The following is a 17,231-nucleotide window of genomic DNA, read 5'->3' as shown; positions in this document are numbered from 1 at the left end:
ATGCTTTAAAGGTTTTCTATGTAAAGGAAGACTAACACAGTCAGCAAGTTTCAGGGTTACAACTTTTTTTGCAGTGTCAGAATGGCTTCTGCACAAAAGACGTAGCTGATTTTTCTGCCTCACCCTGATCAAAGTGTAGTTTATGCTGTACTTAACAATCATGTCAGTGTGTCATGAAGCCCTAAAAGTACTCAACCCCTCCCTCCCTGCGTACAGTGTCTGATTCTTTCTTCTTTCACATGAACGACCTATTTGTGTAATTTTATGGACATTTAAAAAATATTTGTGTCAGAACTGATAGTGTGTACTATCACTGATCATTTCATTCTTTGAATTTAAATCATATAATTTCTTCATGTGTTGTTATTCTTTTTGTTTCGAGTAGATATTCAACAAGTCTGAAAGAACAGTTGCATCTCTCTTAATTTCTGACTTTGTGAGAACACTAAAATACCAGTAGGAAAGTGAATATTTGCCTATTCTGCTAGAAATCAAAATGGTACAAAACATTTGCAGGGTGAGGTAGATACAGTGAATAATAATCGTTAGTTGCTTCAGAAAAAAATAAAGAGTGAGATTCAAGTAATTTTTAAAAACAATAAAGTGCTAATTTTTCAAAGCAGATTTGAAACCTATATTCTTGTTTATTTTAGACCATATGAAGATGTTGGATCTAATATACATCCTTCTGCTGATATAGTAGCCTTGAAAGACACAGCTGATAATCTGGGTACCAATTCAGGAAACAGTGGAAGCGATTACAATATGAAAGAAAACCCTCCAGATTTGTTTTCCGAAGCATTAAATCAGTTACGAACACTTTTACCGTCATCGCATGACAAGGAGGACGATGTAAGTCTAAAGCGCAAATCTAACTGCATTCTGTAGGTGTATAAATGTTTGTGGAAGCTAACCTGAGACATTAGTTTTTGATTGTAACATAAGAAATTGTTTGTTGATATCTGTAATATTATTAACATGTAACAAAGCAACAGCCGCATTTCAGGTGACTCATTGATTTGAGTATTTATTTTCTTGTGGGGGATACATTGCAAGTTCTTCGCATGTCTTTTGACTCAAATAAAAACTATAACTGTCTTACAGCAAAAGAAGAAGAAGAAAGGTAGAATTAATAAAGAAGCAATTCTGGAAGAGAAAATGCAGAAAAAAGCCGAAAAGGAGAAGAAGAAAGCAGAGGCAGCCCTGGATAAAGCTATGAAACAAGCAGCAGCAGCATCAAGTCGCCTCAAAAAGCCAGGCGAGTGTCTCAAGGTATGAGGGATGATGGGGGTGGGGTGTGTTGTGTATTATGACAACTCACATTAAATGATTCAGAACCACTGCCACATTCTGAGAGAGAGTAATTCTGTTATTGCCTTGTTGTATAGTAGCAATAGGAGTAACAAAGACTACTTAAGTTTGGAACATAAAGGTGTACGTTTCCCTTTCGGAATGATTTTTGTGAAGCAATAGTGGTAACAGAGAGCTGTGATTGTACTCAGAGCATTCTCAGAATATGTGAATTAAATGCACACATGGTTTCACTAAAACTTCACTTCTGAAAAATGAAGAAAACTGCAGGACAGTTGCTTAATCCACAATTTTTTATTGTGTGCGTGACCAGTTTTGGAACAGTTAGTTACACCATCTGGTGTGAAAAATAAAATCATTTAATCATCTAAGGTCATACTCATCCCAGTGTTACCATGAACCAGAGGTTCCGTATCAAGAGGATAAAAAGCTCAAAAATTCCATAAGCCATTCCTCCATGCTATGTAACAATACATACTAGCTGTGAATACTGAAGCCGCACAAGACCCAAGTGCAGGTGTGGTATGAAACAGACATGACACTGGTGAACTGTTTAAAGTAATAAAGTGGGAATTAACAGCAGAATAGAGACAGAACCATCACAACATTGAGAGAGAAGAGGATTTAAACAAACAGGGGGGGGGGGGGCAGCCTTTGGTTCTGTGACAACGTTCAGTATGACCTCAGATGATTAAGTGACTTTATTTTTTACATCAGATGGTAGACCTGTAACTGTTCCGAAACCCACAATATAGGGCACTACCACTTCATTGTTGGCTGCATTTACGCTATAGTACCATTATCATCTGAAGATGGCATACCTGAAACTGGTTGCTAGAAAATAAAATATAATAATAACAAAAAAATTGTGACTGGGGCTGTGTGAAGAGTAGTGATGTTTCTGAATGTTAGTAAGGGATGTATTTTAGCTCCTTCCTGTGGACTCTTCAGTTTTTGGGAAAGAATGAAATCTACTTGTGATGAAACAGTTGAATACTGGGGATGATGGGAGGCTCATATTACCATCACCAGACTCAGACTTTGAGATGGATGCACAAGGGTTAGCCATTCAGAGTACTTTGGTCTTGCATCTGCACCACAGGTGCTGTGAATTTTCGTCACTTGGTTAAGTCCTGTAGTGGAGTAAGCTAGAAAGTCTCCAATGCAAGATGCCTTTAATAGTCTCCACAATGAAACTCTGTCCTAAAATCTGTTGAACGCCTAAAGAGATTCTTCTCGTATGAAAAGTACACCAGTGATATCACACAATCAGTACCTTTACTGTGCAATAATAATATTAATGTTACCAACGACAGCACCACTCAAATGGAGTTAAGAAACACAGTTTTCCGAAAGTCCTTCATCAAAGAAGATATAGTAAATATTAAAGAATTCAATTCGAGCAGCACTGTCAACATGAGTAACTTAGAAGTAGATACCCTCGGTGTAGACAAACTACTTAAGTTACTTTATAAAGGCAAGTATTCTGGTTCAGATTGTGCACCAGTTAACTTCCTTTTGGAGTATGCTGATGTAATAGTTGCATGTTTAACCACTGAATGTAACAGCTTGCTAGACAGAAGATCTGTACATGAGGACAGAAAAGTTTCACAGGGTGCACCAATCCACAAGAAAGGTAACAGAAGTAATCTGCTTAATTATATACAAACATCACTAACATAAATTGACAGTAATATTGGGAACACATACTGTGTTTGAACATTGTGAAATAACTCTAAGAAAACGATCTATTGACACATAGTCAGGACGCATTCAGAAATAAGAGAAATCAGAGCTTGCTCGGAAAGTTTTAGGTGATCGGTTTTGTTGTGTGTTGCTAATGAGTAGAGCAATCAAGAAAGGGTGAAAATGGTTTGATGAACCTTCTGCCGAGCATTTAGTTGTGAATTGCAGGGTGGTGATGTAGGTATAGATGAAAGTGTGTGTGCTGTCCTCATCTAGTTTTATTGACATTTCCAGTTATATTGATCTTTCCATTCGCTGACATTGCTTTCAAATACAGTTACTCGCTTGCTCTTAGTTTTTCTCTTGGTTTGCCGTTGTGGGTTTATTTGTTTGTACACTGTTGATGATGCTTGGCTTTAGTGTTTGGATTACTTGCAATTTCTCTTTTCATATTTATGCATGATTTTTGCCATTGACGACTTGGTCCTTTTATACACTTACCGTTTTCTCAGAAACCGACTAGTGGCACTCCCATGTCAGGGTAGTGTGTTTGTAAAATTTCCACTCGGTTTTTGATCTGTAATTGGCCAATGGTCATCACAGTATATGCTGAAGCAATGTGTACAGCAAAACTCTAAAAGAGAAAATTAAAATGAATTGAAGAAAGGATCATGCTAACTGGAATCTTTTTGAGAAGGCAATACATCTCACCCTTAAAGAATTTGCTGTCAAACACCAATCCTATGCCAGAAGATTCCAGACACATTGTATGTGACAGTCTGTTCTTCTTGTGCCTCAGTCAGTCACCACCCAATGACTGCTACCCCTCAAAAAGCCCTTATACCACATGTACACAGTCATCTTTGACAACAATAATCATCAAATGACTTCTCTGCCATTTATATACATCCAGTGTGCACACTGCTCAATTCTCTAACAGTAGAAGACTTGACATGCAGAACCAACAAGAAACAACTTTTGGTCTCCACAGTATTCCCCAAACTTCCAGAGAAAATTATTGCTAGACATCCAAGGTATAGTTTTTATAAGTACTGACATGTAGTGCTAGGGATACCTCACTGGAAAAAGAATTCTGTGGACTTTCTCGACAGTACTTGGAACCTTGAACGTCAGCAGTTCCTCAAAACCAGAAGGTAAAAATTACAAATGTACACTACCTGACCAAAACAAAAAGGGGGGCAGGGGGTGTGAAGCATCCAGAAGATAAGATTGGAAGTCAGTGTAACTTTGTTCAAGTACACACCACCAGTAGTAAACGATTAGAGCTGCAGTTAGCTGTGATAGGTATAATAGCCAGCAGAGTGCATTGACTTTTGTTGCCAATCCTGGTTGCATACATAAGGGGAATAAACAGTGTCAGATGTGTAGTAATCAATGTGAAGGACATGGAATCGGCACATATTCATGTGAGCCAGTGTTACATGATAGTAAAATGGAACCCTTATAGCCATCCTTACAATGTTATTTGTTATATGGCTACCAGTTTCGGTGTTTCAGTGCATCATCTTGTGGCCTTAACTGACACTAAGGGTGTTGACTCCAATCATATACATGATTAGTCAGTGGCCAACATATGTGAAATGGTTTTTTCAGACTTGCTGTAACAATAGTGTTCTGTCTCCAACCATCAAATGCCAACTCAACATCATTGTTACAGGTAGTCTGCAAAAACCAGTTCACAGATTTTGGCTGCTGATGAGTCTCGTATACGATTGGAGTTAACCCCTCAGCAACAGTTAAAGCTGGAAATTGGTGCAGTGAAGCACTGAAACTGGTAGTCATATAATAAATAACATAGTAAGGATTACTGTAGGTGTCCCATTTTATTACATAAGTGAACAGCCAAAGTCCCTCAATGTTACATGGTGTATTCTGATGTGACAGTGGTCCACTATTGGCACAAAATAAGAGAATTGCTCTATTATGAACTAAGCACACCATATCCGCTTCACATCTGTGCCTGCCATCTGAGAGCAACTATAGACTTGCCGCTATATTCTGTACCACACCACATCATTTGGCAGTGCAGCAGCAGCAGCAGCCGGATTAGGGAACTACAACCCAATGTGTTTATTGCTGTTAACAGCAGAATACAAATGAGTACATTTGGAGTGCTTCTGTGACCAGGAAGCTCAGACTGCTGATGATTGGCATAACATTGTGTTCAGCTTTAAATCGCGATTCACATTATCGTGGATGACTGTATTTGCTGAATATGGTGGCAACCTGGGTAGAGGTCCCATTCTCCCAGTGTTTCAGAGTGGTACAGCAATGATTCCTAACATCATGATGTGAGAAAATATCTGGTATTACTCCAAATTGTAGCTGGTAGTGAATGAGTGAACTCTGATGGCACAGTGGGAGGTCACAGATATCCTGCGTCCTCGTGTATTACCCCTCATACAACAGTATCGTGGTGCCATTTTTCAACAGGACTGTGCTCATCGACACCTGGTATGTGTCTCTGTGGACACTGGTAAGTGATATTGAGGTACTCCCATGCCCAGCAAGATCCCCAGATCTGCCCCTGATAGAACATGTGTGAGACCAGCTCAGATGTTAACACTGTATCATTTCCAGTACCCTAGATACCAAGGACCAGAAGTATCATATTTCAAGAGGAAGTTGAATCCTTCAGGACAGGATACAATGGCTTTATAACAACCTTCTCACCTGAATCAGGGCATGGATCCAAGCCAGAGGAGGTGCAGTGTCATACTGTTAACTGGGCTCAAAGAGCCCCATTCTTTGTAAATTTGACTCAGTATTGTAACCAGTGAAATAACTTCACATACCCTCTAAACCTGTGAAGTTTAATTTTGTTTTGTCCTCCACTTCTGGTGGGTCACTTTTTCTCGAGCAGTGTAATTAGCACTGTACAAAGAGTAATCATAAAGTTTTAGTTATGACCATGAAAAATTAAGCTGTGATGATAAAACAAGCTGATGATGATAGTAGTTCTGTAAGAATTCACCATAAATTTTTCCCAACATTGGATGCCTTGGCAGAGACCTCAGATGCAGAAGTTTGTATTTAGATTGTTCAGGAAACAGTCCACCTCAAAAATATTCCTGTCATCATTCTGGAAAAGCTTACCACTCAACAGTTTTTTCTTGTGAGGAAAGAGAAAGAAGTCACTGGGTGTCAAGTTGTGAGGCGACGGGGGTGACAAAAAATTTGATAGCTGTTGTATACTTTGCACATAGGTCTTTTCACAGATGCATGCATCTCTACTAATCTTTGTCTGTCATCACTTGCATACTCTATTTTTAACTGGGAGTGCAACAGCCTTCTTTGCTTCCTCGGCATTTTCATAAATTCAATCTGCACAATGTTGGTTGGGTCCTCACTTTTCCTGACTGTGGTGAAATCATGTTTTCTCTGCTTGCTTTGCTCCTTTGTCTTGGGGTAATACTGATACACTCACTCATTGTAATTACCGTAGGTAGCTAAAGAAGTCATCTAGGACGACGTGACACAGCTGCAACATTTCCCTTGTCCCCCAGTTACGTGGGCTTTTCGTTGGGTGTTAGCAATCGTTGAACCGTGTGAGTGGTGACCTTTGTCATGTTTAAAATGTTGTGTGAAATGATGAACTTTGATCCATTACTGATTTTTACTTTTACCACTATTGTCTCAGTTGTGATTTGCCACACCAGGTTCTGACAGTAATCATGACTGACTTAGTTTCATAACTCAAAAATATCTCTCACAGCAATATGTCAATAAAAATGTCGTAGCACTTCTGTAACCTTATTATGGAGATGTGGAAACTCTACCTCAGGAGAGCAGTGAAGGCATTCTTGACAATTTTAACATAACTGGGATTATCTTGCAGGTCAGTCAGTTACATCTACACATGCACAGGAGTGCTTTCAACTGCAGTGGCAAACAGCCTCAAAAACACCTCAGAAACAGTTGTAAGATTGATAATGCCCTCAAAATCTTTATAAAACTATCCTTTCAATTCTTTCTAGGCCACAAGAATTCTTCAAACCTTTCATTTTCTTTACTGCCAATGATCTTAGGGAAATGGATTGTCCTTGTCATAATGTATCCCTTCTACAATATGATTTTCTTTTTAAATCAGTCCCCATCAAATCAGAAAGAAGTTTCCTTGCAGTGTCTTACTCTGGGCAGTGTGCAGTTAAGTTCCATTATGGATGTTGTATTTTTCTTTCCTACACCTTCATTCCAAATGTTTTAATTTTCATTCCTGTACTCTTCTTTCCTTCAGAAACTTAAACAGAAGCAGGTTTTAAATCAAAAGAATGTCCCAGGAATGTCCCTTGACTTAACCTATGTACTCTGCAATGATGTATGAAGTTCTCCATACTCATTGTTCGGTTCCACTGAGAACTGTTGCAACTGACAATGGAATAATGTTTGTGATTTCAAAAATTTTACTATTCGTACCATCCATTATTTGCATACAACAGGCCTGCAAAGTGCTTTTTGATCTAAAAAAAAACAACGAATCCCATATGTCAATTTTCCTAATTTTTTGCTCTTTCATTGTCAACTAGACCCATAAATTCTTTCTGCGTGGTATTTTAATATTGTTTCATAGCAAATATCACTACCTGCCATATATGCGAATTGAGAATTCTAATCCCTCTTTTCTGTCATTACCATTAATTTTCAAGGATTCTATGATAGATCTCTGGAGTGCCTCCTTTGTGCAAACAGCCACTAGATCAGTGAACGTTCTTCATATCACAAACAAATAGTGTAGATTAAACAGCTCTGACAGCACTATTCTGCCGAACTGAAGAGACTTGTGCCAAACAAAAGGCACTGCACTGCAATGCTAAATGAAATGTTAGGCTGTTCTGAGTGCTTCCGAGAAGCACCGAGCAAAGCCAAGTGACAGGTCAGGCTTGGCCTTCTGATGGCCTGCACATGCTGCATGGGTGAAGTTTGGCAAGCTGTGGCTGGCCCAGGTGTACAGTCTCTGTAAAGAAACAGACTACTGCATAACAGATGTAAAACAAGGCATAGCAGTGTAGATACGAGATATTGTGAATGAAATGTGTTTGGCCATAGTGAGAGCAATGTGTGAAGCCTTCATTCAGCCTTAGCAGAATATTGGCAAAAGGTCTCTCACAAACCTCAAAGAAATTCCTGTCGTATGTAAAGGCTTTTAATGGCGCTAAAGGTACTGTCCAGTCACTCAGAATGAGACAGGAACTGAAACGTATGGTAGCAAAGCTAAAGCAGAAATGCTTAACTCTGTTTTGTTCCTTTGCAAATGAGAACCCAGGAATATTGCTACAATTTGATTCTCATAGCACCGAAAACATGAGTGTAATAGATATTAGTGTCAGTGGCATTGAAAAACAGCTGAAATGTTAAAATTTAACGAAGTGCCAGGGTCTGGTGGAGCTCTTTTAACTGTAGTCTACCGCAGAGACCTCAAACAGAAAACCAACCCTAGTGATTGGATAAAGCCACAGATCACACCAGTTTGCAAGAAGGGTAATAGACAACCCACAAAACTACTGCCCAATATCTTCAACATCTATTTGTTTTAGAATCTATTCTGAACTCAAACATATTGAGGTATCTTGAACGGAAGAACCTTCTCTATGCCAAGAAGCGTGGATTCCAAAGACATAAATCATCTGTAGCCCAGCTCGCACTTCTCTCACATGACATACTGAAAGCCATGGATCAAGGCATTAATGCAGATGAAATACTTATAGATTTCTGAAAAGCATTTGACTCAGTACCACATCTATGGTTATTGAAGTGACCAAGAAAGTCCCATTTCCAAAAGTGCAGTGTCCCATCAGGACAGTGTGGATTCTGAGGCAGACTTACGTGGACCATTTCAAAGATACCACTTCTGTGGAGAAAGTTACGTCTGCACTAAGATGATACTAGACTACTCAATACTGGAGCCACGCAACTCAACTATAACTCCATAAGAATTTAGACGAACTCTACTGGGGACGAACTGCCTGAGTTGCAGTTGAACAGTCACTTTATCCTTGTGATCCATGGCACCTTAGCTCAGGGAGCACGGCACTCATGCCACTAGCAGTTGGGTGGCACCAGTCGCTGTCACTGCAGCTGTCAGACAAGGGGCGAAGCTCTAGTGGGAACATCGGAGCCTCAAATGATTGCCCTTGTGTGGTATTGATTGGCTATGATACCACAGTTATCAAAAGAAAGACTGTATGTGTTACCTAGCAAAATTTGTGACTCGGTTGAAGATTTTCTTTTTTAGAGAGGACAACGCAACTTACGTTGGCTAGGGAGTCATTGATAGTTGTAGAAGTAACTTCAGATGTTCCCCAGGAAAGTGCATTGAGACCCTTGTTATTCAAGTTGTATATTAATGACCTTGCAGACGTTACTAGTAGTAACCTCAGACCTTTTGATGATAATTCAGTCATCTGTTACGAAGTACTGTCTGAAAGAAGCTGCAGATATTGACAAGGTTTCAAAGTATTGCAAGGATTGGGAACTTGCTCTGAATTTTCAGAAAAGTAAAATTGTGCACTTCCAAAATAAAAAAAAGTATGTTCTATGACTATATCAGTGAGTCACAGTTGGAATCTATCAACTCACTATGATCACATAATCTCAAACGCAGGTAAAGCAGTTGGCAGACTGTATAGTAGCGGGGAAATGCAATCAGTCTACAAAGGAGACCACATACATAATACTCGTATGACACTCCCTAGAATATTGCTTAAGTATTAGTTATTCGATTTACTAATCTAATTTTGAGCATTCTTCTATAGTACCACATTTCAAAAGCTTCTAATCTCTTCTTGTCTGTACTATTTGTCATCCACATTTCATTTCCAAATTCCACACAAATACCTCCAGAAAAGACTTACTAACACTTTAGTTGTATTCATTTTGAACAAATTCCTCATTTTAAGAAACACTTTTCTTGCTGTTACTAGTCTACATTTTATAGCCTTTTTACTTTTGCCATCATCACTTATTTAGCTCTCAAAATAACAAAACTCATCTACTACTTGTTGTGTCTCATTTTCTAATCTTATTCCTTCAGCATTGTACGATTTCATCATACTACATTCCATCACCTGTTTTTACTTTTGTTGATGTTCATTTTATAATGTCTTTACCATCCATATTATTCAACTGCTCTTTCAAGTCCTTTTCTAGCTCTGACAGAATTACAATGTCATTATCAAACTTCAAAGTTTTTATTTATTCTCCTTGAATTTTAATTCTATTTTCAAATTTCTCCTTTGTTTCCTTCACAGGTTGCTCAGTGTACAGAATGAATAACATTGGGGATGGGCTACAACCCTATCTCACTCCCTTCTCAACCACTGCTTCCCTTTCACATCCTTCAACTCTTATATCTGCACTCTGGTTTCTGTACAAATTGTAAATACCTGTTACCATAGGATTTCTGCAGGGCCTTGATTTTTCTGCCTATTTGATACTTTGCTGCCTTCATAAGTTCATTTCTTAAAACTGCCTTGAGCAGTTAGTTTGACAATCCACACACAATGGAAATATTTTAGACCTTGTAGCTACAAACAAATCTGACCTTTATCACCAGTGAATTAGAAAAAGTTTAAAATTTTGTTTTTGTGGTGGTCCACAGATAATAAAAAGACTGCAGCCTACTTGGGCCATGTTTTCATTCTGAAAACATAGAGACGAGGATTAGTGATGGCGTCACCACAGTAACAATGGTTACTAAAGTTAATATATCTGTCCAAAAGGCTAGGAGAGTATTTGTGCTGAAAATTCGCAGATAAGAAGTTTTTACCCTTCTATTTAAGACAGTGAATGGGCATTTTTTTTAAATTCCAGTATGATTGACCTAGAGAAATTATGGGAACAGTTGAAACTGAAGTATGTGGTTTAAGGACAAAAAAGACTCAACATGGTTTAATAACAAAATCTGAAAATGCTGAGAAAGCAGAGGTCATTGCATTCTCAGGGCTAAAAAAGATCATGGAAATGTTGACAACCAAAGCTACTAGAAACAAGTGTTTAGATTAGATTAGATTAGATTAATACTAGTTCCATGGATCATGAATACGATATTTCGTAATGATGTGGAATGAGTCGAATTTTCTAATACATGACATAATTAGGTTAATTTAACAACATACTTAAGTTAATATAACAACTTTATTTTTTGTGTTTTTTGTTTTTCTTTATTTTTTATTTTTTTTATTTTTTAAATATTTTTTTGTCTTTTTTTTTCTTAATTTATATCTAAAAATTCCTCTATGAAGTAGAAGGAGTTGTCATTCAAAAATTCTTTTAATTTCTTCTTAAATACTTGTTGGTTATCTGTCGGACTTTTGATACTATTTGGTAAGTGACCAAAGACTTTAGTGCCAGTATAATTCACCCCTTTCTGTGCCAAAGTTAGATTTAATCTTGAATAGTGAAGATCATCCTTTCTCCTAGTATTGTAGTTATGCACACTGCTATTACTTTTGAATTGGGTTTGGTTGTTAATAACAAATTTCATAAGAGAGTATATATACTGAGAAGCTACTGTGAATATCCCTAGATCCTTAAATAAATGTCTGCAGGATGATCTTGGGTGGACTCCAGCTATTATTCTGATTACACGCTTTTGTGCAGTAAATACTTTATTCCTCAGTGATGAATTCCCCCAAAATATGATGCCATATGAAAGCAATGAGTGAAAATAGGCGTAGTAGGCTAATTTACTAAGATGTTTATCACCAAAATTTGCAATGACCCTTATTGCATAAGTAGCTGAACTCAAACGTTTCAGCAGATCATCAATGTGTTTCTTCCAATTTAATCTCTCATCAATGGACACACCTAAAAATTTGGAATATTCTACCTTAGCTATATGCTTCTGATTAAGGTCTATATTTATGAATGGCGTCATACCATTCCCTGTACGGAACTGTATGTACTGTGTCTTATCAAAATTCAGTGAGAGTCCGTTTACAAGGAACCACTTAGTAATTTTCTGAAAGACAGTATTGACAATTTCATCAGTTAATTCTTGTTTGTCTGGTGTGATTGCTATACTTGTATCATCAGCAAAGAGAACTAACTTCGCCTCTTCATGAATATAGAATGGCAAGTCATTAATATATAATAAGAACAACAAAGGACCCAAGACTGACCCTTGTGGAACCCCATTCTTGATAGTTCCCCAGTTTGAGGAATGTGCTGGTCTTTGCATGTTACGAGAACTACTTATTTCAACTTTCTGCACTCTTCCAGTTAGGTACGAATTAAACCATTTGTGCACTGTCCCACTCATGCCACAATACTTGAGCTTGTCTAGCAGAATTTCATGATTTACACAATCAAAAGCCTTTGAGAGATCACAAAAAATCCCAATGGGTGGTGTTCGGTTACTCAGATCATTCAAAATTTGACTGGTGAAAGCATATATGGCATTTTCTGTTGAAAAACCTTTCTGGAAACCAAACTGACATTTTGTTAGTACTTCATTTTTACAGATATGTGAAGCTACTCTTGAATACATTACTTTCTCAAAAATTTTGGATAAAGCTGTTAGAAGGGAGATTGGACGGTAATTGTTGACATCAGATCTATCCCCCTTTTTATGCAAAGGTATAACAATAGCATATTTCAGTCTATCAGGGAAAATGCCCTGTTCCAGAGAGCTATTACACAGGTGGCTGAGAATCTTACTTATCTGTTGAGAACAAGCTTTTAGTATTTTGCTGGAAATGCCATCAATTCCATGTGAGTTTTTGCTTTTAAGCAAGTTTATTATTTTCCTAATTTCAGAGGGAGAAGTGGGTGAGATTTCAATTGTATCAAATTGCATAGGTATGGCCTCTTCCATTAACAGCCTAGCATCTTCTAATGAACACCTGGATCCTACTATATCCACAACATTTAGAAAATGATTATTAAAAATATTTTCAACTTCTGACTTTTTGTTCGTAAAGTTTTCATTCAATTTGATGGTAATACTGTCTTCCTCTGCTCTTGGTTGACCTGTTTCTCTTTTAATAATATTCCAAATTGTTTTAATTTTATTATCAGAGTTGCTGATTTCAGACATGATACACATACTCCTGGATTTTTTAATAACTTTTCTTAATATAACACAGTAGTTTTTATAATTTTTGATAGTTTCTGGGTCACTACTCTTTCTTGCTGTCAGATACATTTCCCTTTTCCGGTTACAAGATATTTTTATACCCTTAGTAAGCCATGGTTTGTTGCAAGGTTTCTTACGAGTATATTTAACTATTTTCTTGGGGAAGCAGTTTTCAAATGCATTTACAAAAATGTCATGAAATAAATTATATTTTAAATTGGCATCAGGTTCACGGTACACCTCGTCCCAGTCTAACTGCTGTAGGCTTTCCCTGAAATTTGCAATTGTTAAATCGTTGACTGAACGTACTACTTTGGAGGACTGTTTAGTATTGCTGAATGGAGCTATGTCATATGTGTGTGTGTGTAAAAAAAAAAAAAAAAAAAAATCACTAATCAGGTTGAATGTTTCTATCCAATCACTTGTTGACCAGTCTGGTTTGGCAATAGAAGGCAGCAAAACAAAAGCAGAAGTTTTAAATGTTGCATTTAAAATTGTTCACACAGGAGGATCATACAGCCATAACATTCTTCGACTACCACACAGACTGATATATGAAGCACTTAGAAATAGGCAACTCTGGCATTGAGAAGTAACTGAAAGAGTCGAAGACAAGTAAGTCGCCAGATCTGGGCAGAATCCCAGTCCGGTTTTACAGAGAGAACTGTACAGGACTGACCTCTTATTTAGCCTGTACGTGTCACAAATATGTTTTCCAGCTCAGAGCCCAAAGCAACTATTAAAAAGCACAGGCGACTCCTGTATATAAGAAGGGAGAGAATGGACCTGCAAAAATTACAGACCCGTATCCTTAACATCAGTATACTGCAGAATTCTGGAACATATTCTTCCAGAAAGCATTTGCCGCAGTGCCCCACTGCAGACTGTTAACAGAGTTCTGAGCACATGGAGTATGTACCCAGATATGTGAATGGCACAAAAAGACTTCTTAAGTAACACTACCTAATACGGTGTCCTGGATGGTGAGTGTTCATCAAAGACAAGCATATGGTTAAGACTGCTCCAGTGTAGTGTGATAGGACCATTCTCATTATCTGTGTACATAAATGATCTGGCGAATAGGATGAGCAGCAATCTGCGACTGTTTGCTAATGGCACTGTTGTATATGGGAAAGTATCATCTTTGAGGGGCTGTAGAAGGATACAGGATGACTTAAACACGAGGTCAATTGGGTCTGATAAATAGCAGCTTGCTCTAATCGTAGAAAAAATGTAAGATGATGCAGAGGAGTAGGAAAAAAATCCTGTAATGAAATGGAATGAACACATTTAAGGATGGTAATAGGGAAGGTGGTTGGTTTATTGGGGAAGTTTTAGGAAAATGTACCTCATTTACAAAGTAGACCACTTATAAAACCCTTGCGCGACCCACTCTTGAGTACTGCTCAGGTGTTTGGAACCCTCACTAGATCAAATTAAAGGAAAACATTGAAGCAATTCAGAAGCATGCAGCTATGTTTGTTACTGATAGGTTAGATTAACAGGAAGTGTTATGGAGATGATTCATGAGCTCAAATGAGAATCCCATGGGGAAGACTACATTCTTTTCAAAAAACACCAATGAGAAAATTCAGAGAACAGGCATTTGCAATCAACTGCAGAATGATTTTTCTGCTGCTCACATCTGTTTTTGCAGGCTTCAAAAGAAAAACAGACATGTAGTGCATGTCCTGACAGTGGAAGGAGTTCAGGGGACAGAAATTCATCAGAGAATAACTCAAGTGTACAAAGAGCCCTGCAAGTCAGTTGCACGAGTCCACAGCAGAGCCTAACACTATGGTGATGAAACCTCCATCAATAAGCATGTGGCAATCAACGTTTTAATTATCGAAGCTTTCAGTTACTGTAGAGTTGTTGAGAGCAGAACTCGCCTAATTATAGATGAAGTAATGATGTAGAATGTGCAATTCAGAAACAGTGAAAATTTATTTTTCTGATTTCAGACTATTAAGGTTGTTGTGGATAATGCACTGATACGAGAAAAGTTTGGAGGAGCTCTGTTGTCTGCCTTGGAAGAAATAGAGGTAGAACGTTGTATGCAGTCACAGCCCATCCCAAGCACTGTTACATGGCTGCGCCAGATCATCGAACACAGCATTGACGAAGACAGCCAGAAGGTGAGTCAGATGACTGAAAAGTCTATTGTCATTATTAGAAAGGTTCTGTTAGTCAAATGTGAAAACTTTGGCTCAACCATATAAAATTCAGGATTTTGCCAGACATTTTGAGAGCAAGTGCTTGTCTTCAGTTAATATATACAGGAATCTTTAAAAGAAAGATTAATGCTTTAATAATGAAAAAGAAAAAAAATACTGCAAAACCATCAGTCGTATCAGACTTCGTCTGAATGTGAAGAAACACACAAACCCATTTTTACACACACACACACACACACACACACACACACACACACAAACAGCCACTGTTGTGCCATTGCCCCACTACAATGAGTAGTGATATCAGGTGAGCTGGGTAGTGAGTGTACAGAAGATGATTCGGACCTACCGAACACCAACAGTACCTCCATTTTGACAGCCTCTGTCCATTTGACACCAGAAAGCCCCTTCCATGCAGTCTAGTCACTCATTGTTGGATATGCATTGACGAACAATACCTCTTCAGATATGGCGAGGGCCTTCCTGAGGCATCCATAGACTGTAGTTAGCCTCCCACATCTTGTCCCAAATCAGGCCGTCTCCACCTTCTCTCACCATCTCACCAGTGACCTACCATGCCCACAGTCCAGCCACAAAGGAGCATGCCATTGTGACTCAGTACCACCCAGGAGAAGAGCAACTGAATTGTATTCACTGCCAGGATTTCAGCTACTACTCATCATGTCCTGAAACCGAAATATGCTCTCCACTAACCTCCCCACCCCTCCCACAATAATATTTTGCCACCCACCGAAGCTACACAGTATCCTTGTTCATCCTTATTCCTTTCCTGCCTCCAGCTGTTGCCCCATGGCTCATATCCCAGTGAAAGACCAAGATGAGAGACCCAACCCATGCATCTTCCCTCTACCACCTACCTGTCCCAGTCACACGCATTCCTTACCTCATCAAAGGTTGGGGCCATGTGTGAAAGCAGCCATGGGGTCTACCAACTTAACTGAATCACTATGCCACATCCTGTGTGGACATGACAACTAACAAGCTGTCTGTGCACATGAAAGGCCACCACCAAACTATGGCTTAGAGACAGTTGGACCATGCATTTGTTGAGTATGCTGCCCAACATGAACGGCATCTTCCCCCACCCCCACCCCAATAGCCCTTCCCTTTCTCACTCCACACTTATTCTCTACCCACACTACCTACCCTAGGCGAGAGAGCTAGTCACCACAATGGGGTCACAGTACCTGGAGACGACAGTAGCCACATTTGTATGAGTTACACTTGTATGAAAATGTAACTTCCTGGCAGATTAAAACTGTGTGCCGGACCGAGACTCGAGCTCGGGACCTTTGCCTTTCGCGGGCAAGTGCTCTACCAACTGAGCTAACCAAGCACGACTCACGCCCCATCCTCACAGCTTTAGTTCTGCCAGTACCTCGCCTCCTACCTTCCAAACTTGCAGAACTAGCACTCCTGTAAAGTTTGGAAGGTAGGAGGCGAGGCACTGGCAGAACTAAAGGTGTGAGGACGGGACGTGAGTCGTACTTGGGTGGTTCAGTTGGTAAAGCACTTGCCCGCGAAAGGCAAAGGTCCAGAGTTCGAGTCTCGGTCCGGCACACAGTTTTAATCTGCCAGGAAGTTTCATATCAGCGCACACTCCGATGCAGAGTGAAAATCTCATTCTGTATGAAAATGTGTTTGGATGTCTCTTCATCTGATGTACTTTTGCAGATAGCTGAAGAGTATCCTACAGTCTACCTTTAAATGCATCTGCCTGCTACTTGTGATGGGTAGCAATCTTTCCTAATTTGTGTTGTTATCATTATTCCAATCCATTTTGTCCACTGTTTACTTTACATTAATCAGAGACTGTTCAGTCCAACAGATTTGCTGTTTTTAATGTAGTTAAAGTATTACCTATTTTTAAAGATTCTTGCATATTTTACCTGAAGATGAAAGCCAGTTCTCAAAATGGATCAAATGACATGTGATATCAT

The 17,231-nt window shown here is 38.8% G+C and overlaps 1 protein-coding gene across 4 annotated transcripts in view; it reads left to right on the top strand.

The window, feature by feature from the left end:
• Positions 1 to 17,231, top strand: part of LOC124551499 (crossover junction endonuclease EME1) — a 208,141-nt gene that overhangs the window by 152,393 nt on the left and 38,517 nt on the right. For all 4 annotated transcript variants that reach the window (XM_047126448.1, XM_047126449.1, XM_047126445.1 and 1 more), the window contains exons 4-6: positions 654 to 852; positions 1,105 to 1,272; positions 15,058 to 15,231. In XM_047126448.1, the coding sequence (XP_046982404.1) occupies positions 654 to 852; positions 1,105 to 1,272; positions 15,058 to 15,231 (541 nt within the window). The remainder of the gene's footprint in view (positions 1 to 653; positions 853 to 1,104; positions 1,273 to 15,057; positions 15,232 to 17,231) is intronic.

The sequence above is a fragment of the Schistocerca americana genome, chromosome 1 (genome assembly GCF_021461395.2).
Source record: "Schistocerca americana isolate TAMUIC-IGC-003095 chromosome 1, iqSchAmer2.1, whole genome shotgun sequence".
In the NCBI taxonomy this organism is placed as follows: Eukaryota; Metazoa; Arthropoda; class Insecta; order Orthoptera; family Acrididae; genus Schistocerca; species Schistocerca americana.
Note: the sequence above shows the minus strand (reverse complement) of the source record. Positions and strands in the feature narration are given on the sequence as shown.